General features: G+C 48.5%; 1 protein-coding gene across 1 annotated transcript; it reads right to left on the reverse strand.

Moving 5' to 3' along the window:
- Nucleotides 1-545: 545 nt before the first annotated feature.
- Nucleotides 546-21,475, reverse strand: LOC112617328 (coagulation factor X-like). Its single transcript, XM_025374087.1, has 6 exons — nt 21,355-21,475; nt 13,915-14,075; nt 5,060-5,084; nt 4,071-4,184; nt 2,803-2,934; nt 546-907 (listed from the first exon to the last, which is right to left on the reverse strand). The coding sequence occupies exons 1-6, from the start codon at nt 21,422-21,424 to the stop codon at nt 546-548; spliced, it is 864 nt and encodes a 287-aa protein (XP_025229872.1). The 5' UTR covers nt 21,425-21,475.
- Nucleotides 21,476-21,548: the final 73 nt, after the last annotated feature.

Raw genomic sequence — 21,548 nt, forward strand, 5'->3', positions numbered from 1 at the left:
CCTGCTGACGCCCCTGCCGTGGGCTGTTCCCTGGCTTTAGGCCTCGTCCACCCCTGCTGACGCCCCTGCCGTGGGCTGTTCCCTGGCTTTAGGCCTCGTCCACCCCCGCTGACGCCCCTGCCGTGGGCTGTTCCCTGGCTTTAGGCCTCGTCCACCCCGCGCCGTCCTCTCACCTGCTGACACCCTGCCGTGGGCTGTTCCCTGGCTTTAGGCCTCGCCCACCCCTGCGCCATCCTCTCGCCTGCTGACGCCCCTGCCGTGGGCTGTTCCCTGGCCTTAGCCCTGTCTCCTGGTATAGGGGAGGTTTGAGGACACTTGAGTGCCTGACTGCGCCTTCTCCCTCTTTTCTGTTTCACAGGACAGCATCATCCTGGGCACACCACGGGTAGCCACGGAAATGCCCAGTGGGATGGGGGTGAGGCGGACGTTACCCGGGCCCAGCCTCTCCCTCAGCCCCAGCCACTTCCCTGTGGAGCTTACAGCCTCCTTGGCTGCCCAGAGGGAGGCGACAGACAGGTACACTTGGGTGGCGGAGACCCTCTGTCCTAGTGCGGAACGGTGCCTTCCCGGATTGCTATTCTGAGTGTCGGGCTGGCCCCCCCGAGGTGCACAGCGGGACAGGTGGTCCGTCCAGCAGGCCCGAGGGGCCGTCCCACTGTTACCTGCCAGGGACACTCCCCGTTCTCGCATTCCCGGCCGCCCACGATCCTGATGAGGTTGTTGTCGCCCCTCTCGGGCTGCGTCTGGTTGAAGTCAAGCAGGTCAAAGGGGTTCTCGGTGGCGTCCAGGTCGGCTGCGTCATCCGGCTTCCATATGATGCTGTCGGGGGCTTCCCCGCTGCTGTTGGTGGCCTGGGCTGCTGACCTCTTCCTGCGTTCCAGGGTCTGTTTCCCACAGGGGTAGGGTCCTGAAAGAAAGAGGACGGCCGGGGCCTTCAGCACAGAGAGAGGCTCCCCACACCCTGCACAGCTCACCCTAGTGGAGAGTCAGAGAGCCGGGAGGCAGAGCACGGGGACACCCGGAGGGGCAGTGGGCCTGCAGGGCAAGGCCCCACATCGGCAGGGGTCGGGTCCACGGGTGAGCGCAGCCGTCTGAGCGTTGGCCTCCCCTCACGTGACAGCCTGTGAACACTGGACCCCAGGCAGCAGCCCAGGCAGCGAGGGGAGTATGGGCGTCTGCGATTAGCCTGGAAATGCACCAAGAAGTCAAGAAAGCTTGACGGATGGACAGAGCTAAAGGGGCTGGGCAAAATGGGATGAATGCATCTGGCCAGAGGACGCCGACAGGAGAACCCAGGTGCTGGGCGTGTGCGGCTCCCTGCGAAATTCATTCCAGTGTGCTGTGTGTTGGAAAACTTTTCCTAATGAAACACTGAAGAAAAAAAAGTTTTCAGAGGCCATGCTACATGTTAGGAAGCTTCCTTTTGTATAAGCAGTTCTCCTGCCTCAGCCTCCCGAGTAGCTGGGATTACAGGCATGTGCCACCACACCCGGCTAAGTTTTTGTGTTTTTTGTAGCGACAGTGTTTCACCATGCTGGCCAGGCTGGTCTTGAACTCCTGACCTCAGGTGATCCACCCACCTCGGCCTCCCAAAGTGCTGGGATTACAGGCGTGAGCCACTGTGCCCGGCCCACCCTTGGTTTTAAATGGATTTGTGATTATTTCTAGAATTAAAAAATATTCGCATGTATGTCAAGAAATGACTTCAGTTAAAATATTTTTTAAGCAGCTTAAGCTTGAATGTCATTGCCAGTAGCAAGGTCAGCCACGGTGTCTTTCGCTTGCTGAGAGATTTCAGGCATAGAATTGAAGCAGTGCTTGAAGGATGCATCTGGAACCCGGTCTTTTCTTCATCACTCATCTTTGGAAGTAAATTGTTTTCAGTAAGAAGAATATGAAAGAAGGAGTGACAGAACACTCGGGAGTGACCTGTGTCTGGAGGGGACAGTCATGGCAGCCGGGGGCAGGACAGAGTCTAGGGGCTGAGCCGCACCTGAAGCCGGAAGGTAAGCTGGGTCACCAGGCTCTTGAAAAGGCGGGCCTGGGACTCTGCACTTTGAATGTGCCCCTGGGTGAGGCCGACGCTGTGGGTCGAGCCGGCTATGAGTGGGAGTGGGGTCACTGTGCAAGGTGCAGCTGTGACATCTAGGCCCCGCCTTCGGGGGCCCCACCTGTGCTGGCCGTGCGGAAGTGCCCGCAGCCAGGCAGGCCCAGCGTAGGCGATGTCCCCACCTGCCCAGTCCCCGGCCTGTCCTGTGCTCACTGCCCTCTGGCTGCTTATTGTCCACATTCATCAAGGAAAAGAAAAACTAAGTTCAATTAACACTGGTCCTGGTAAAAGGAGCTCAGAGCCTGAGTGTCCTCTGCCTCCCACCCCAGCCCCACACCTTAGCTCCAGTTCCTTGGGCCAGCTCTGCCCTTCGCCCGCCCTGGTGCTTTGAACCCTTGCACTGGATCCCCCACAGTCCTAACGCAGACTGAGGGCCTGTGGTGGGCCAGGCAGGCATCGTGCAGAGCGCTCCAGGGATCACCCAAGCAGTCAGGCAATAGTGTGGTCCCATTTGTCAGATGGGGAAGCTGAGGTTAAACAGCACATCTGGCTTACAGAAATAATGGGTCTATTTCCAAACCTCATGGTCTTCATGTTTGAACCACCTGGGCCCAGAGCCCAGGGCTCAGTCCTGTCCGGTTGGTGCCGCTGTTACCTGCCAGGCCCACCCAGAACATGCCCACCGGCATGGGCTTGTCCTCCCTGGCCCGGCCCGGCGGCAGCTGGTGTCTGTGGCCCAACGTGCCTCCTACCTGTGGGAATGCAGGCCTTGCCGTTGTCGGCCAGGGTGTACCCCCTGGCGCAGGAGCACACCACTGAGTTCTGCTCCTCGTGGCAGAACTGGTCACAGTCTCCGTTGTCCAGGCTGCAGAGCTTCCGTGTGACTGCAAAGGAGAGGCACATTGACTCCGGGGACAGCAGGGGAAATGGAGGCTGGGCTGGCCCGAGGGTGACAGCCACATCCACTTGCCTGTCAGCCACAAAGCGGCCATTGGGTTGAGCAAAGGGCCAGAGCCAGGCAACAGGCACACTTGCCTCGAAGGGCAACCTCGCGGGTCACGGGGAGTTCGTGGTGCCGTGCCTGGTGGAGCCTGGCTTCCGTGGCAGACGCCAGGCTCCAGGGACCTGCCCCTCACACCTCCAGGCTTGCTGACGCCCCCTGCCCCGTAGCACTCACATTACGGTGACTCCACATCGCTCTGTGTGGGTTTTGATGAAAAAGTAATCACAGTGCAAAGATCAACATGCATGGAATCTTGGAAAACGTTCATAATAGCCCTGGGAGCCCAAGCACGGTTATGCCTCGTAAGTTACCAAATGGTGTTCCAGGGAGGCGCTCTGGACTTACAATGAAATGATGCATAATTAATATTCCCATCAGGGAAAATTCAAAAGTAATCCAATCTAAGAACATGGTATAAAGATGATCAATTAAGTGCTTTAAAAGAAATGCAAATCTTTTCCTGAGGGAAAATTGATCTAATAGTAGCCTAACTTTTTATTTAAAAATTAACCACCACATTAGAGAAAGCACTTAGTGATTTCTCCGTGTAGAACTAATTAAATGTATCAAGTTTTTATAATTGGACAATCACAAATATTCACAAATATTGACACCTGCATCCACACACATAAATAAGAGGTGATTTAGAATCACTACACAGGAGTGGAATAACAGGAGCAGGAATAACAGGGCAATGCACTTGGCCCTAAGGAAAACAGAGTCCGCTCTTGTTTACACAGGAATGGATCACACACTTCTTCCATGTTCTATAGTCTCTCTTGGAGGAGCAGAGAAGTGACTGTGTCTCTCATCATACCCCCAAACCGAGTCATTTGGGGGACATATTGGGGCTTTTCTTTTTCTATTGCTATAGTGGCACAGTGTAATAAAGCCCAGACTTTGTAAATCAGAAATGACTTAAGATTGTTTCATTAGGCATTTTCACTTCTTCCCCCGTCCCACCTGCTACTCTTCAGGGGATTATGATCTGAAGGTATACCAAGCAGAGGAACCTACACAATTCACAGTTTTTGCCTTCGAATCCTTCTAAACAGGTGCAGGTGTACTCCCCAAGGCCGTCTCTACATTTGCCCTCGTTCTGGCAAGGACTGGTCTCACACTGGTCGCCATCTGCAAAGAGAGGATTTCGAAACTGGAGTCTGCGAGCTGTTTCCGGCATCATGGAAACAGCTTTGCTGTGCTAACCTTGGCACTGCTGTTCAGATAACTGGAAAAGGCTTCCCGTTTCTCTGTAAACAACTCCTCCTCTTTGGACTTTATTTGATCCACTCCCTTTTGTGGCCATGTGTACGTGATGCCTTTATCTAGGTGGATCACTGGCCTGGCTTTTTGATTTTTTGCCAGTGTTTTGCAGTGTGTTTACAGTCAGAGGTGACCACAGGGACCAGCTGGAAGGATGGAGGAAAAGTGAAAGCCTGATGCTCATTTCTGGGCTGGGCCTTGATGGGAGAGGAGGTTAGGGTTCCTCTTTCCAAATAATCCTGGGGCAAAATGAGAAGGGCACACACTAACGTGGGGCTTCCCATTTCTTGGAGGATTTACATAATCTAAGTTAGAGATAGGCCCAGTTGTCATTCTGAGAAATGTGAATACTGTTACCAGGTAGTCATGACTGATGCCATTTCAGATGCTATTAAGCATGAAATAAAGGTGGTTACCTTAGTCGGGAATCTAATCTTTCATACTCTGTTTTGCTTTTACCGAATACACATGTATTTTAGAAAAGTTATCATGGAATTTGGTATCCTCAAATGAGAATGAACTGATTTAAATATATATCTCTAATTCAATAACAAAACTAGGATTAGTATAAAATTACTATAAAAACTCTTTTACAATAACTATTATGGAAACACCCCGAGTGAAAAAGTCTTAAATGAGTAAAATTTAAACAAAAGCTGAAAGGAAATTCAGGAAATATGTTCAAAATTCAAATGTCCTAATGAACCCCTCTCACTTAAGATTAAAACAGAAAAAATACTGACCTTTGTATTTATTCCAGAATTCATTCTACAAGGAAAAAAGAGATTTAAAAATATATTAGGGAAAACAGAGACATTTTATACCAATAACAACCATAATTAAGTGACTCAAGCTGAATAGGATATTTTCCCCAACAGAAGTCACTTTCAGGAATGAATTGTTCAAGAACTATGCAGTCTAAAGAGGAAAGCTATTCAGATCTTCTGCATCTGTGAAGATGTGGTTTCAGTCATCTTAAATGAACCATCTTTGTTGAATATTGAAAATATTTTCGGCCGGGCGCGGTGGCTCAAGCCTGTAATCCCAGCACTTTGGGAGGCCGAGACAGGCGGATCACGAGGTCAGGAGATCGAGACCATCCTGGCTAACACGGTGAAACCCCGTCTCTACTAAAAAATACAAAAAACTAGCCGGGCGAGGTGGCGGGCGCCTGTAGTCCCAGCTACTCGGGAGGCTGAGGCAGGAGAATGGCGTGAACCCGGGAGGCGGAGCTTGCAGTGAGCTGAGATCCAGCCACTGCACTCCAGCCTGGGCAACAGAGGGAGACTCCATCTCAAAAAAATAAAAAATAAAAAATAAAAAAAAGAAAATATTTTCAAGTTAATTACCTAGAAAGGGGTTGCACCAAAAATGGCTTGCTCTGTTTGCTACTCCTGAGCTGGTCAATGGATGGTTTTTAGTTGCTATGCCTGAGCTAAACATTCAGATAAGGGTCACATGCTTGTCAATAGTCATTACGTTAGTTGAAAAATACTCATTGCTGATTAGCTTAAAACAGGTCATCAAGAACCTAGATTACACTAAAAAACGTCCATAGTCTTATTGTTTTTTAACTCTCTACAGGTGGTTGAATAGTGTCCTCCCTGTTAATTCAGGTCCACCTGCAGCCTCAGAATATAACCTTAATTGGAAATCAGGTCTTTGCAGATGTAACTAAGCCAAGGCTGTAGATGAGATCATGCTGGCTCAGTGTGGGCCCTAAATCAGGGAGAACGTCCTTCTAAGAGACAGAAAAAGTCACGCAGAGGCACAGAGAGAGAAGGCCATGCGAAGATGAAGGCAGAGACTGGAGCGATGCGTCTGCAACCCAAGGATGCCCACGATTGCTGGGTGCCCCTGGAAGTGAGCAGAGCGCCTGGGACAGAGACTCTCTTAGACCCTCCAGAAGCAATGAACACTGCCAACACCTTAATTTCAGGCTTGTCTCCAAAGCTGCAACAAAAACTGCCTGTTACTTTAAGGTGTTTGTAGTGCTTTGTTATGGTTGCCCTAGGAAGCAAATACACTATCTTTTTACTTTTTTATTTAAAAAATTCTCACATAGTAAAACCAGTGTTTTGGTGTACACTTCTGTGAATTTCAACACATGGAGAGACTTGTGTAGCCACCAGCATCATCAGGATGCAGAACAGGTCCATCCTCCCCCAAAAATTCCCCATGCCATCTCCCCCACCTGCCAACCCTTGGCAAGCCCTGCCCCACCACTAATCTACTCTTCATCACAATGATAACGACTTATTGAGAATGTCATGTAAATGAAAGTGTATATTACAGGACCTTGTGAAACTAGCTTTTCATTCAATACAAAGCCTTTGAAATTCATCCAAGTTATTGTTGTATCAATAGTTTCTTACTTGTTGTTACTGACAACTATTATATTGTATGGCTACACCCTGCAAAAGACATTTATCTTACTTCCAGCTTTTGGCAATTAGGAATAGAGTTGCTGGCCAGGCGTGGTGCCTCACACCTGTAATCCCAGCATTTTGGGAGGCTGAGGTGGGTGGATCATTTGAGGTCAGGAGTTTGAGACCAGCCAGGCCAACATGGTGAAACCCCATCTCTACTAAAAACACAAGAATTAGCCTGGCATGGTGGCACACACCTGTAATCCCAGCTGCTTGGGAGGCTGAGGCAGGAGAATCGCTTGAACCTGAGAGGAAGAGGTTGTAGTGAGCCGAGACTATGCCACTGCACCCCAGCTTGGGCAACAAGAAGACTCTGTCTCAAAAAATAAAAATTAAAAAAAAAAAAAAGACTAGAGTTGCTATATACATTGATATACAGGATTTTATGTGGAAATAAGTTTTCATTTCTCTAGGGTAAATGCCCAGAAATGGGATTGCTGAGTCATGTGGTAACTTTATATAACTTTGTAAGAAACTGTCAAACTCCTTTTCAAAGTGGCCGTGCCATTTTGCATTCCCACAAGCAGTGTATCAAAGTTCTGCTTTCTCCGTATCTTAACCAGCACTGTTATATGTCAGTGTGTTTTATTCTATAAGTATGTAGTCATTTTCATTGTGGTTTTTATTTGCATTTCTGTAATAGCTTATAATGTTGAGTATATTCTCACATGTTTATTTTCTATCCATATATCCTCTTTGGTGAGGTGGCTGTTAAGGTCTTTTGTTCCTTGTTTAACTGGGTGTTTATTTTCTTCTTTCAAGCTGTAAGATTTCTTTATATATTCTGAATATGATTCCTTTGTTGGATATGTGATCTGCAAACATTTTCTCTTAGTTTGTAGCTTGTTTTCATCCTCTTAACAACAGTTTATTTTTGAAGTGCAAAAGTTTTTAATTTTGATAAAATCCAATTTATTATGTTTTTCTTTTATTAATCATTCTTTTGGTGTCATGTCTAAGAATTTTTGCCTAGCTCCATGTCATAAATTTTGTTGTATTTTGTCCTAAAAGTTTTATAGTTTTGTATTTTATCTTTGGATCTATTATCTATTTTGTGTTAATTTTTGAAGTTTAGGTCAGGTTTTTTTTTTTTTTTTTTTTGAGACAGAGTCTCGCTGTGTCACCCAGGCTGGAGTGCAGTGGCGCGATCTTGGCTCACTGCAAGCTCCGCCTCCCGGGTTTACACCATTCTCCTGCCTCAGCTTCCGAGTAGCTGGGACCACAGGTGCCCGCCACCACGCCCGGCTATTTTTTTGTATTTTTAGAGACGGGGTTTCACCGTGTTAGCCAGGATGGTCTCGATCTCCTGACCTCGTGATCCGCCTGTCTCGGCCTCCCAAAGTGCTGGGATTACAGGCTTGAGCCACTGCACCCGGCCCAGGTTCTTTTTTTGCATATAAATATATAATTGTTCCAACACTGCTGTGGTCTCAACATGCCCCCCATACATATGTTAAAATTTAATCAACGATGTAATAGTATTAAGGGTGAGATCTTTTTTTTTTTTTTTTTGAGACAGAGTCTTGCTCTGTCGCCCAGGCTGGAGTGCAGTGGCACAATCTCGGCTCACTGCAACCTCTACCCCCCGGGTTCCCACCATTCTCCTGCCTCAGCCACCCGAGTAGCTGGGACTACAGGCGTCTGCCACCACGCCTGGCTAATTTTTTGTATTTTTAGTAGAGACGGGGTTTCACCGTCTCTTACGCCTGAACTCACTATTCTGTTCTACTGAGCTATGTGTCTATTCCTTTACCAATACCACCCATTAATACCTCTGCAATTAATGTAGCTTTACAATAAGTCTTAAAATCAGGTAGTGTGGCTCCTCCAATTTTATTCTTCCTTTTGAAAATTGTTTTAGCCATTCTAGTTCCTTTACCTTTCCATATAAATTTTATAATCAGCTTGCCTCTATTGACTAAATTTTGATTGGCAGTGTATTGCATTTATAGATCAAATTAGCAGAAATTGATATCTTAATATGTTGAGTCTTTCAATCCATGAACATTGTATGTGTCTCTATTTATTTAGGTCTGTTTAAATATGTTCATTGGAATTTTGTAGATTTTGGGATAAAGATCCTTTATATGTTTTATTAGCTTTACATATAAGTATATAATTTTCTTGGAAGCAATTGTAAATGGCATTTAAAAATTTTTGGCTTACAACTAACTGTACATTGCTACTACATAAAAATATTAAAATATGTGTGGTGACTTTGTATTCTGTGACCTATTACACTCATTTGTAAATTTTAGGAGCATTGATATGGTTTGGCTGTGTCCCCACCCAAATCTCATCTTGAATTATAGTTCCCATAATCCCCATGTGTAGTGGGAGGGACCCAGCGGGAGGTAACTGAATCATGAGGGTGGTTCTCCCATGCTGTTCTCATGATAGTATGTTCTCATGAGATCTGATTTTTTTTTTTTTTAAGAGGATTCCCCCTTTGCTTGGCTCTCATTCTTCTCCCTCCTATAGCCATGTGAAGAAGAATGCATTTGCTTCCTTTTCTGCCATAATTGTAAGTTTACTGAGGTCTCCTTAACTATGTGGAACTGTAAGTCAATTAAATCTTTTTTCCTTTATAAATTACCCAGTCTCAGGTAGTTCTTCACAGCAGCATGAGAATGGACTAAAACAAGCTTTTTTCCCTTTCACATTCTTTAGGATTTTCTATATACATGATCATGTCATCTTCAAATAGTGATAACTTTATTTCTTTTTCTTCACTGATTGAAGGTCTTCTTTAGAGCTAGGGCTTCCAGTATAATGTTAGATTAGGAGTGTTGGGAATGGACATTCTTGTGTTATTCCCAGTCTCAGGGACAAAACATTCAGTTTTCACCTTTAAGTATAATATCAACTGTAGAGTCTTTGTAGATGAACTTTATTATGTTGATAAAATTCCCTCCTATTCATACTCTGCTGATAGGTTTCTTTATCCATCATAAATGGATGTTAAATTTTGCCAGATTTCTTTGTTGCATCAATTGACATGATTATGTAGATGTTCTCCTTTGTTTATATGGTGTATTACATAATTATTTTTAAATATTGAGCCAGGCATGTGTGCCCCAGATAAACTCACTTGGTCATGGTATATTATTATTTTAAAAATATATTGCTGCACTGTTTGCTAATATTTTGTTGAGGATTTTCATGTCTAGGTTCATGAGAGATATTGTTACGTAGGGTGGTTTTCATTTTCAATATTTGTCTGGTTTTGACATCAGGGTAATGCTGGCCTAAAACAAACTGAGAAGTGTTCCCTCTTCTATTTTCTAGAAGAATTGTATAGAGTTGGTGTTCTTTTTGAAATGTGTGGTAAAATTCTACCAGTGAAACCATCTGTACCTGAACATTACTTTTTCAGAAGGTTTTAAATTAAGAATTGAGTTGGCAGTTATCTATTTCATCTTGTGTATGTTTTGGTGGCTTGTGGTGTTGAAGAATAGTTTCATTTCATCCAAGTTGTTCAAATCTCATCCAAATTTATATGTGTAGAATTGTTCAAAGTATTTTCTTATACATTTAACATCTGCAGTTTCTGTAGTGATGTCCCCTCTCTTCCATTTCCAACATAAGCCCTTTTTCTTGTTTTTTTCCTGTCAATTTTGTTTGAGTTTCATCAGCTTATTAATTTTGCCCATTATTTTTGTTTTCAATTTCTTTGATTTCTGCTTTTTCAATTTCCTTTTGGTTTTTTTTTTCTAGTTTATTAAAGTAGAACAATTTGAGACCTTCTTTCTTTTCCCATATGAGCGTTTAATGCTATAAATTTCCCTTGAAACACTGCTTTTTTAGCTGCATCCCACAGATTTTATGTTACATATTCATTTTTGTTCCACTCAAAATACTTTCTTACTTCCCTTAAAATTTTCTCTTTGACTCACAGATTATTTATACATGTGTGGGTTAATTTCCAAGTACTTAGGGAAGTTTCCAGTTATTTTTCTGTTAGTAATTTTTAGTTTAATTCCATTATGGTCAGAAAACGTACTTTATGTGAGTTCAATCTTTTTATTGAGGTATGCTTTAAGACACAGGATATAGTCTACCTTGAGGAATTTTCCATATGTGGAAAGAAAGCATACTTTGCTATTGTTGAGAATCCTATAAATGTCCGTTAGATTCAGGTCAAGCAACGTCTGGAAGACTGGAGGAGAAAGTGATAAACTCACAGTCAGTTGTATCATATCATACATCTAATTCTAATATTATTCCTCAATACACTGTGATTTACTTTTTAGGGTCCTCAAATAGCTGCTGCATGCATTCTCTCCATGTTTTGGAGCTACACTCAGTGGGAGAGGCAGTGTGGAATGTGCTTTCTTCATCTTATCTGGAATTGGAACTTGTTGATAACCTTTAATTCAGCCATCTCACTCTGGAGAAGCCGTTCTTAGGTGATAATCTAGAAGAAATGCATGCATATGTGTTTTACTAATAGCAATATTTAGAAATAACTTATATGGCCAAACTCTGAGAGAGTAAATGCATCATACAATAAAATATAGCTTAGCTATAGGGTAGCTATATAGAAGTAAAGAAGAGTGTCTGAGAAATGATGCTGAGTGAAACATAAACTTGGATCAGCATTATTTAATTAAAGAAAAATTCTACCAGTGGGAAAAAATACATGTATATATAAGGAATATATAAGGAGTAGTTGAAAATAGTTCTGAAAATTCTAATTTTTTTCTATTAGAGAAAAATCATTTATTTGCTAACAAGGAATAAAAAGGAATTCTTAATTGAAGAATTAGAGTAGACCTTGATCTTTTGCAGAAATGCAAAGATATCTGAGTCACACAACTTAGACAATTAACATTTTCTAGAAAGAAGTGTCAATGTTGTGTTTCCATTTTATTAGTGGTTGCCACATTCTTTCTTGTCTTCAAGTTTCATGCCAGGAGGCAGAAATATTTCCTTGATGTTGTGGGAGTCTGTGAGAAACATGGTAACACATTTGATTGTCATGCTCCAACTAGCTGTGGGCAGAAGCCCATATTCCAGGGTTGTACAGAAGCTTTCATCTATGAATGTGGCCTCACCATCTTCACTGGCCTTGTCTTGTTTGTCAACAGCTGCTGCTGTTGCTGCATGGAAACACTCAGCTATCTTCATGACAAATAGCTCAAAGTGCTCAGTGAGACCCTCTTAGAATGATCTATTTGGTCAAAGAGCTCATTATCTGCAGGTGATAACAGATACATGTGGGACTGATGTAAGTCACTTTCAGGAACTCCTTGACAAGCTTATCAAGGAGCCTGGATGTGTTCTGAGGTGGAAGACTTTCAAAAGCTTTTGTTATATAGACATCACCAAGAATTTTTTGAGTTTCTTCAGTTCCAAAGAGGTTAGTTTCTGATAGCATCACACCCAGCACTTTTTCAAGCTCTTCTACCACGCTGATTCTCCAGAAGGGTGAGAAGTCAACCCATAGGTTTGGTTTTCTGAGCCATCTGGATGGTGGGTGACCTTGTAACCACCTGTGATGTGCTTCATCCCTGACATAATCTTATCTTGGATTTCAATGAGATCATGATAGTCTGCACAGACCATGTAGGGTAGCAAATCAAATACATTCTCTTATTCCTTAACTGGCATCCAATTGCATAAATCCAGTCAATGCTACTAACCAGCATCTTAAGGTAGAGCCCTGGAGCAATTCTCAAATACAAGTTAATGCCCAGCTTGTTGTGGCAGGTGATGAAAGGCTTAGCCCCTGCAACCCCGGGATGACGTTCATCATGAGGGTTTCAATGTCTAGAAATCTCAACTCATCCAAAAACCTTCTCACATATGTGGTGATCTTAGGGTAGATGATACACTGGTTTCTCAGAAAGTCACTCAGGATCAAGCCCAAGTACTCAAATAATATTGGGTCTCCTTTTCTTTGAGGCTAAAGTAAGGATGGGGCAACCTGTGAGCCAGGAGACAGCCGTGCAATTTTGCAAGGGCTGATGCTGAGCTCACCCTTCTTGCTGTTTCCCAGATTTTCCTGGACTCTGAGTATGTCTCCCTGAGGCAGTTTATTTATTGACTTATAATTCCTAGACCTGGCCATAATTGCAACTTCACCCTGGTCCGTGGGGGGTCACCAGAAGATGAACTTTCCCCAGCTCTTTTGGCATGGATCTTCAGGGTGACATCAGTCAGGTGGCCCCAGGCTGCAGGCGACTGCACTCCTGGATGAAGCAAGTGAGTGATGTCCACATGGAAGCTGCAGGGGCCTTCCCCAGTAACCTTCGGCGGTGGTCTGCGCTGGGGGAACCTGTAAGGGGACTCCGAGTTTCCATTCGAGGCCATAGTCAGTGGTGTGGCTGACGGCACCAGCCGCGGCTGGCCTAGCTGTTGCTCACTGAGCTCCGGCTTGGCCCCCTTGAGGCTACTTTCTTCTCTTCAGCTCATTCCTGTCAGTTGGGGATCACCGCCGCCCACTTCCGCTTCGGAGCCCTGTCCTGCAGGCACCTTTTCTGAGGCCTGGGGTGAGGAATTCGAGACCCCTCAGCCATTTCCAGGTTCGACCGCAGCCCCGCCCGCCTCGTCAGGGGAGAGGGGGCTGGCGCCATCCGCGCAGAGCTGCTGCGGCTGCGTAATCGCGGCCTGGTGTCAGCGCGCTCCTCCTACTGCGCAGGCGCAGTGCTGGGTTCGCGGCCCAGCCTCAGTGCTAGTCCTCCTGCTGCGCAGGCGCAGTACTGGGTTCGTGGCCTGACGTAGGTTGTGCGCCTGCGCGCTGGCGCTCTAGGCTGTGGCTCTCAGCAACTACGGAGGGCAAGGCCGGAGGCGGGCTGAGGGCGTGGGAGGGCACGGGAGGGCACGATCTCAACTTACTGCAACTCGGCGAGGCACTGGCCGAGGCCATGATTATTGGTTTTTAGGTTAGCATTTTATTATTAAATGGACTTAACTCTGGCAGAAGCCCTGTGACCGTCAAGGGACTTGGGCGCATCCCTCCCCGCTGAGTCCTCGCTGGGAAGGAGTCAGCGCGGGGGCGGTACTGATGTCCCTGTGGACAGGACTCGGCCGAGCCCTCGATTCGCCGGACCCCGCCCCGGAAAGCCCCCGCGCGCTGCCCCTTCCTCCAGGCCGCCCCCTGGAGCTCGGGCCAGCCAAGGGCTGTGGTCTGAGCTCCTTCCCCACAGCCCAGCCCCAGCTCTTACCGTCTTGTCAATGTCCTCGAAGACCTCGCGGGCCTCTTCGTATGAGCAGGTCTCTTCCATGCACTCTCTTTCAAGGTTTCCTTTCTTCAGCTCTTCAAGAAAGGAATTGGACCTCCTGACCCTCGCCAGGACGTTGTTGGCCTGCTCCCTGCGGATGAACACTGGAAGGCAGGAAGGACAGGGTTAAAAGCTCCGGTCGCCCTCACCCAGGTTCCCCTTCACCCAGACTCCCCTCACCTGGGCTCCCTTTCACCGAGACTCCCCTCACCTGGGCTCCCGCTCACCCGGGCTCCCCCTCACCCGGGCTCCTTTCACCCAGATTCCCCCTCACCCGGGCTCCCCGTTACCCAGACTCCCCCTCACCTGGGCTCCCCCTCACCAGGGCTCCTCCTCACCCGGGCTCCCCCTCACCCGGGCTCCTTTCACCCAGACTCCCCCTCACCCGGGCTCCCCTCACCTGGGCTCCCCCTCACCCGGGCTCCCCCTCACCCGGGCTCCTCCTCACCCAGACTCCCCTCACCTGGGCTCCCCCTCACCCGGGCTCCCCTCACCTGGGCTACCCCTCACCCGGGCTCCTTTCACCCAGACTCCCCCTCACCCAGACTCCCCTCACCCGGGCTCCCCCTCACCCGGGCTCCCCCTCACCCGGGCTCCTCCTCACCTGGGCTCCCGCTCACCTGGGCTCCTTTCACCCAGACTCCCCCTCACCCGGGCTCCCCGACTGCGATGCCCCTTGCCACACCCACATCACAAAAGGCGGATCATTCTCTTGTAAACCAAAAATAAAATTCTAAGCCCCCAACTCACTGAGTGGACCGCTGCTCTCTGCCAAGGGAATTCCATAGGAACCTGAAAGACTAGTTGAGGCTATGAGGGGAAGTGGGTCCCACCTGCCTCATTATTTCTTTCTCCCGTTGGAATTCAGGCACAGCTGACCAGCATTCACATTAAGAGACCTTAAGGCTGACCAGATTGTTTGTAGCAATAAGATACCAGTTTCCAACCTGATTTCTCTAGTATAGGACCACATGACATATAGCAGTCCCTAAAACAAATGATTTTACTCCAAATTGTATTTCTTTGACATATTTTGAAATGGCCCTGCAAAGCTGTTTCAGGGAAATCCACATTCTGTAGAGAACCCCCTTACCTTTCCAGGTCTTTTTCTGAGCTGAGAGTCTAGCACCTTTTTTTTTTTTTTTTTTTCTCTTTAAGATGGTGTTTTGCTCTGTCACCCAGGCTGGAGTGCAGTGGCATAATCTCAGCTCACTGCAACCTCTGCCTCCCAGGTTCAAGCCATTGTCTTGCCTCAGGAGGAGATTCTCCTGTCTCAGCCTCCCGAGTAGTTGAAAATATAGGCAAGCACCACCACACCCAGCTAATTTTTGTATTTTTAGTAGAGATGGAGTTTCACCATGTTGGCCAGGCTGGTCTTGAACTCCTGACCTTAAGTGATCCACCCGCCTCAGCCTCCCAAAGTGCTGGGATTACAGGATGAGCCACGGTGCCTGGCCATGAGTGTAGCACCTTTTAAAGGTCCAAGAGGAAACAGTTGCCATCTCTTGCCTCTAAGAGTGGCCACCTGTGAGTCTTCATCTACATGACAAGAACCTTGGTCTTTATCTCTTATCTTAACCCAGATACTCCTTTCTGTTTATTCCAGGTCTTTAGATAATAACTTTCTTTTTTCTTTTTTTTTTTTTTGGACAGTCTTGCTCTGTCACCCAGGCTGGAGTGCAGTGGCACGATCTTGGCTCACTGCAAGCTCTGCCTCCCAGGTTCACGCCATTCTCCTGCCTCAGCCTCCCAAGTAGCTGGGACTACAGGTGCCCGCCACCTGGCCCGGCTAATTTTTTTTTTTTTTTTTTGTATTTTTAGTAGAGATGGGGTTTCACCGTGTTAGCCAGGATGGTCTCGATCTCCTGACCTCGTGATCCGCCTACCTTGGCCTCCCAAAGTGCTGGTATTACAGGCGTGAGCCACCGTGCCCAGCTGATAATAACTCTTTCAACTGATTGCCAATCAGAATATCTTTGAAGCCACCTAGGACCTGGAAGCCCCCACCTTCCCCTTTTCTGGAACGAACCAGTGTACACCTTATGCTTATTGACTGGCGTCTGCATGTAACTTCTGTCCCCCTAAAATACATAAAATCAAGCTGTGACCCGACCACCTTGGACACATGTTCTCAGGACCTCCCAAGGCTGTGTCATGGGTCATGGTCCTCACATTTGGCTCAGAATAAATCTGTTCAAATATTTTACAGAGTTTGGCTTCTTAGTCAACACTTTCCTCAGGCACTTTGGGGACTGTGCAGGGAAATGCCCATCTCCCTCCCCCGCCCAGTTCTCTATGAGGTGCAACATGAGGCACCTGCTCTAGACCCGCGCACCCTTCTCTGGAGAAGTAGACACATCCCATCCAATCAGCTCACCAGCCTCCTCACATGCTCATGCTGGCTCAGGCTGGCCACTCAAGCCCCCTTCCTTGAATTCTCCCTCTCCAGGGTGCTTTCAGCCCACTCTGCTCTGTGCTTTGGCTCAAACTGTGCCCCTTCAGCCTGGCCCCACTCGTCTTTAAGGTCTTTGCTCTTTGTTATGTGGGGATTGGTGGTGCTGTTTCGATTACAAACTATAAAAGTACAATTTATAAAGTGCCAGGACACACATACTTGCCAACTTTCAAGAAATAGTACTTACTAGTATTTCCTAAAAAACAGTACTTAGTACAAAGTGTTCTATTTGATTCTACTCTTTTTTTTTTTTTTTAATTTTAATACTGAGTTGATTTCATGACTGGCAAATGAGTCTTGATCTGCTGGTTAAAATGCCCTGGATCTGAGAGTCTGTGTCCCTCGCAGGGTGTATGTCTGTGGGCTGTGCTGTTCCCATCTCTCTGCCTGTGTCTCCTCTGTCTCTCACCCACTCCTCCTCCTCTTTTCATTGTGATAGCCTCAGTTTCTTTTCTTGGCCCTCTGTAGTCTTTTTCTGTACTTTTTTCCAGTGAAAAATTAAGTGTCTCACTACGAGAAAGATGACTCTTCCAATTGATCTCTCTAGCACTGACTTTTGTCCTGAGTTCCATGTTTTCAACTCTCACTATGACAGATGCCTTCCCTCATCTCGGAACTCCAAACTCTCCATGTCCAACATTTAAAACAAGACAATCTTGAGTTTCAAAAACATCTTAGTCACTTATTTATTATTGGCAGATGGGAATTATAATACCTACTCTTCGAGTTGTTTTAAAGATTGTGTAAACTAGTGTTGAGTTTGGAGTTTGGTATACAGAAGGTGCTCAGTAAATCTTGGCTTCATTCCTACCTCCAGTTACTTTACCTTCCAAATTCCCCATTTCTTTTAGTGACACTGACATTGTCCCACCAGCGCTAGGCTTAGATTTATTATTTGTTGGCCCTGCCGCATTACTCTGAGTGTCTGCTCCACTCCCACGCACTTGCTCTGCAATGCAGCCCACACATGGCTCCTGCAAGTCTGCACACCTGGCTCCCTGCAACCTGCAGCCTCACGTCACCTCCGCTCCACAAAAGGCACTAAGGAAGCTGGGGGGCAGGGAATGCCCATCTCCCTTGGGGCCCCTGGCTCTCGTGTTGGGATGCAGCCTCAGACAAGTTATCCAAGCCTGGCTTAGTGTTTCCCAAACTGGGACTTGCAGACCTCCTGGGCTCCAGTTGGGGTCTCAGTGTTCTAATGCATTTCCACGTGAACACCTCTCTTGGTCCCTTCTCTCTTCCCCTTGGTCTCCTTCCTTGTGGCCATATTGACATACACCTGGTTTTCTCTCTGCTGCCCTAGAGCCACAGTGACGGTTCACAGACTTGCCACAAGGCTTGGTCCCCACTCAACCAGGGCCTGACGTGCTCACTGTCTCTGGTCAGTCCCTCGCGCCTCCTCTGACCTCTTAGAGGAACTCGCTGTTCTGCAATGCCAGCCACAACTCTGTTCCCCTTGGCATCCACCCCCGGGCATCCCCAGGCTGACTGACCACTAAGAATGCACTTTTCCTTTGCAGCCCTTGTCCGATTCCCGCCTTTTCCCATCTCCCTGAAACCTGCTCAGCTCTCCCCAGCTCATGGGGGTGGGACACTGCCTATAAGGTTGAGCTGGACTGTGTGGGGAGGAGGATACAGGTGGCAGGTACGGGGTGGAAAGGGTGATGCAAGGAAGTCAAGGACCACCCAGAATCTGCCTCTAGTGGTCTTGGAACAGAGTCCAGGGTCTTCCCATGGCCAGGCCTCCCAGGCCGCACCACCTTCAACCCTGCCCTCATTCATCTCTCTCTGCCACACTGGGCTCTGTGCTGACCTTGGCTGAGCCCAACACTCACACTCCACGACTTTTGCACCGGTCACCTCCCTGTCGAACATTCTTTCCACAGATACCCACGTGGCTCAACCCAGCTCCCCCTCCCCGTGAGATCCTCCCTGACCACGCCCTCTGACATTGCCCCAACTCGTGTCTCTTCCATCCCCTTAACACTGTGCTATTTGTCTTCTAGCGCCGAACCCCTCTCTGACATTACGTGCTGACAGGCTCATCCTTCCCTCCGCTGGAAAAAGACGTGGCGCGTTTGGCCCCAGCTGTTTCCCCGTGCCTAGCACGGCCGGAACTTAACCAATATGTGCTGAGGGAATGAAGGAAAGACTGCACACCTGGCTCGGCCCTCTGGACTGAACCTGGGCGCTTCTGCTATGGCTGAGTCGCATCAATGCTTCATTCAGACTGAGCAGGCCAGGCCTCGGCCACGTGGCCACACTTTCTGATGTGAATAAAATGGGATTGGCAAAACGAAATGAAAACGTGCCAAGGTTTTTAGACACTTGTCTCCAGAAATTAATGGAACACTCCAGAGTTCTGATATGGAGCGTCCAGATTGGTAGACGTTTGTTGTGTGGGTTTGTTTCTTCAGAAGCCGTGGGGAGCATTGCAGTCCTTGAGCACACGGTTGTGTTTGTGGTTTTGGCAACATCAGTGAATTCCATAGTGTGCAACTGCATTTGAGCAAGTTTTATCAGCAAGCAAAATTTTCAGTCACTAAGGTCCAAACTCATGAAGAAGGGACTTAAACTTGCTGAATGTAAAGACTGAAACTGAAGCCACGTAGCTTTAATGATTGCCAGTGCAACAGTGGTGGTTTAAAGGCTGGCACTGCAGGTGCTCTGCATATTCTGATTTTATTAACATAAAAAATTGGATTGCAGGAAACACTTACAGGTGGCAGGACAGGGCTGAATAACATCCCTGCAAATTCATGTCTTTCCCAGAGCCTCAGAACGTGACCTCAATTGGAAATAGAACTTTTGTGATGTATTTAGTTAGGAAGACATTTTATGGGATAGGGTGAGCCCTAAATCCAATGACTGGTGTCTTTCTGAGAGAAAAGAAGACAGAAAAACAGCCATGGTGAGAACCCCACTCGATGATGGAGGCAGCGATGGGAGCAATGCTCCCAAAAGCCACGGGCTCTGAAGCCACTGGCACCCCGAGGCCGGGAGACAGGCTCGGAGCAGACTCTCTCCCAGCCTCTGGAGGAACCAGCACCACTGACACCTTGATTTTGAACTTCCAGCCTCCAGAGCTGTGGGAGAAACATTTCTGTTGCTTTAAGCTACTTGGTCCATGGTCTTTTCTTATAGCAGTACCAGCAAAGCAGTGCTGAGGTCCCACTGTCCCAGAAGAGCTTCCGTGACAGGCAGGACAGCCGAGTTCATTTAAAGGCTGAACTGCAGATGCTGTGCGCATTCCGATTTTATTAAAATCAAAAGTGTGCACAGCAGGGTCCTGGCTGGGACCTTCTGGGGCCTGTGTTCAGCCCCACCCACCCCACAGTGCAGCTGCCGAGGTCTCAGGCGGAGTAGGGGAGGGAGATGGCCTGGCCCTGGCTCTCTGGGGCTCACCATGTCCACCCAGGGTCCAGGCCGGCCCCCGGAGACACCACAGGCCATGGTCATGGGTCAGGTCTGCATCACACAGCTAAGGGTGTCAAGACCCTGTGGACCAGAGGTCCGTGAGGTGGGCGCCTGCATTTCCCATTGGCAGGAAGGGAGGCTGGCGCTCCACCAGGACCCCGCGTGACTCCCCTAGTTTCCTCCTGTGGGTCTGGGTGGGCTCCTGGCCTGTCCTCTCATCTCCACCCTCTGCTTCTTCCCAGGAAGAGGAGTCCTGCCAACTTCCACTCCCAAGAAGCCAGAGCAGCTTCCAGAGCCTCGGGCTGGGCTTAGGATCTCAGAAGCCCCGAGCATTCTGGTTGCAGAATTTTCTACCAATGCAATGAAGCATCTGTCTGTTTGCAGAGTGGCTTTGCTGTGGACGATGACGGCATGGGCCCTTCCAGGGCCTTGTTGCACCTGCGCTGATCTCATTGCACCACACGCATCACGGTGGGCTCCTGCACGGGGCGGTGTGGCCTGAGGGGCAGGGAGAAGGCTGGGCGAGACGGAGCCACACAGTACCCCATGAAGAGTTCCGTTCTGTGCGGGAGACGGGAAGACATGGCTCAGGGGACAGAGGCTGGGGAGGGTAGGGGACTGAGGGTAGGATGGAGAAGACCCCCGGGTGATGTGACTGGAGCTCCAGGCCACCAGGCGGAGGGGCCGTTTAGGTCAGCGATGCACTGATGATCCACTCAGCCTTCCCGGGAGTCTCCCCTTTCCACCCCACGAGGGTCTCCCCTGCTCCATCTCTCCCTCACACACTCCCTTCCCAGGCCTGGGTCCCCTTGGTGCCCCTGCCTGTCCACTTTATCCAGGATGCAAACAAGTCTAGGGTCCCCGTCTCTCGTGTCCCCACCAGAGGGGCCTCCTCTTCCTCCGCTGCCCCCAGCCTTGCCTGGCTTCTGCCCTTTCTAGGCCTCTGCTTTTGGAGAGGCCTGGGGGTCCTGGACAGCCCTGCTGCTCCCACCTGTCCAGCTGTGCATTAGGCAGCCCCTTCCCAGGCGGAGCCAGTCCCAGGGTGGTGGCACTGGCTCGGCTCAGCCTCCTCTTCCCTGGGAGCTCCTCTGCTGTGCCCCTCGTCCTGTGCCTCCCTGTGGTGGCAGACGGCCAACTGTCCTGTCTTTGCCTGCTCCCACCTCTCCCTCTGTCTCTGTCTCCCTGTCTATCTCTGTCTTTGCCTTTTGGCCTCCCATCTCACTGTGTCTCCGTTTCTCCCTCCCTCTCCCTCTCTCTCTCGCTGACTCCGTCCTTGTGTTTTTGTCTCTGTGACCTCTGATCCTCCCGTCTGACTCTCAGCCACAGGGAGCCACAGCTGGCCTTGAGGACGCCCTTGGCTGGAAAGGCCAAGCCCAGCCATCTGAGGCCAGCCTCTGACAGAGGCCAAGACACCCACTGTCCAGGCTGCGGAGACGAGAGGGTTTCCCCAACTGCCGCCCCTCCCTGCTCCCCAGGGCTGCCTTTGGGCCTGAAGGGCGGGGGGCACTTACGACTTTCCCCGGGCAGCAGGAGGCTGGCCAAGAAGGCACTGAGCAGGACGAGGTGCAGTGGGCGCCCCATGGTGTGGCTGAGTACCGTGTGCCTGTCCTCACTGGGACAGGCTGCCGGAGCAAAGTCCACGCCCCGGCCAGGATGGCTGTTGTGCGGCTGCTTGTCACTTGGCTTAGGCCCCCTGATTGGAGCC

Source organism: Theropithecus gelada, unplaced genomic scaffold, assembly GCF_003255815.1.
Source record: "Theropithecus gelada isolate Dixy unplaced genomic scaffold, Tgel_1.0 HiC_scaffold_16036, whole genome shotgun sequence".
Taxonomy (NCBI): Eukaryota; Metazoa; Chordata; class Mammalia; order Primates; family Cercopithecidae; genus Theropithecus; species Theropithecus gelada.

Coding starts and splice junctions, on each gene's coding strand:
- LOC112617328 (XM_025374087.1), bottom strand. CDS start 21,424: ATGGGGCGCCCACTGCACCTCGTCCTGCTCAGTGCCTTCTTGGCCAGC. Junction 14,076..21,354: donor CCTGCTGCCCGGGGAAAGTC/GTAAGTGCCCCC, acceptor CCTGCCTTCCAG/TGTTCATCCGCAGGGAGCAG. Junction 2,935..4,070: donor AGGCAAAAACTGTGAATTGT/GTAGGTTCCTCT, acceptor TCTCCTTTGCAG/TCACACGGAAGCTCTGCAGC.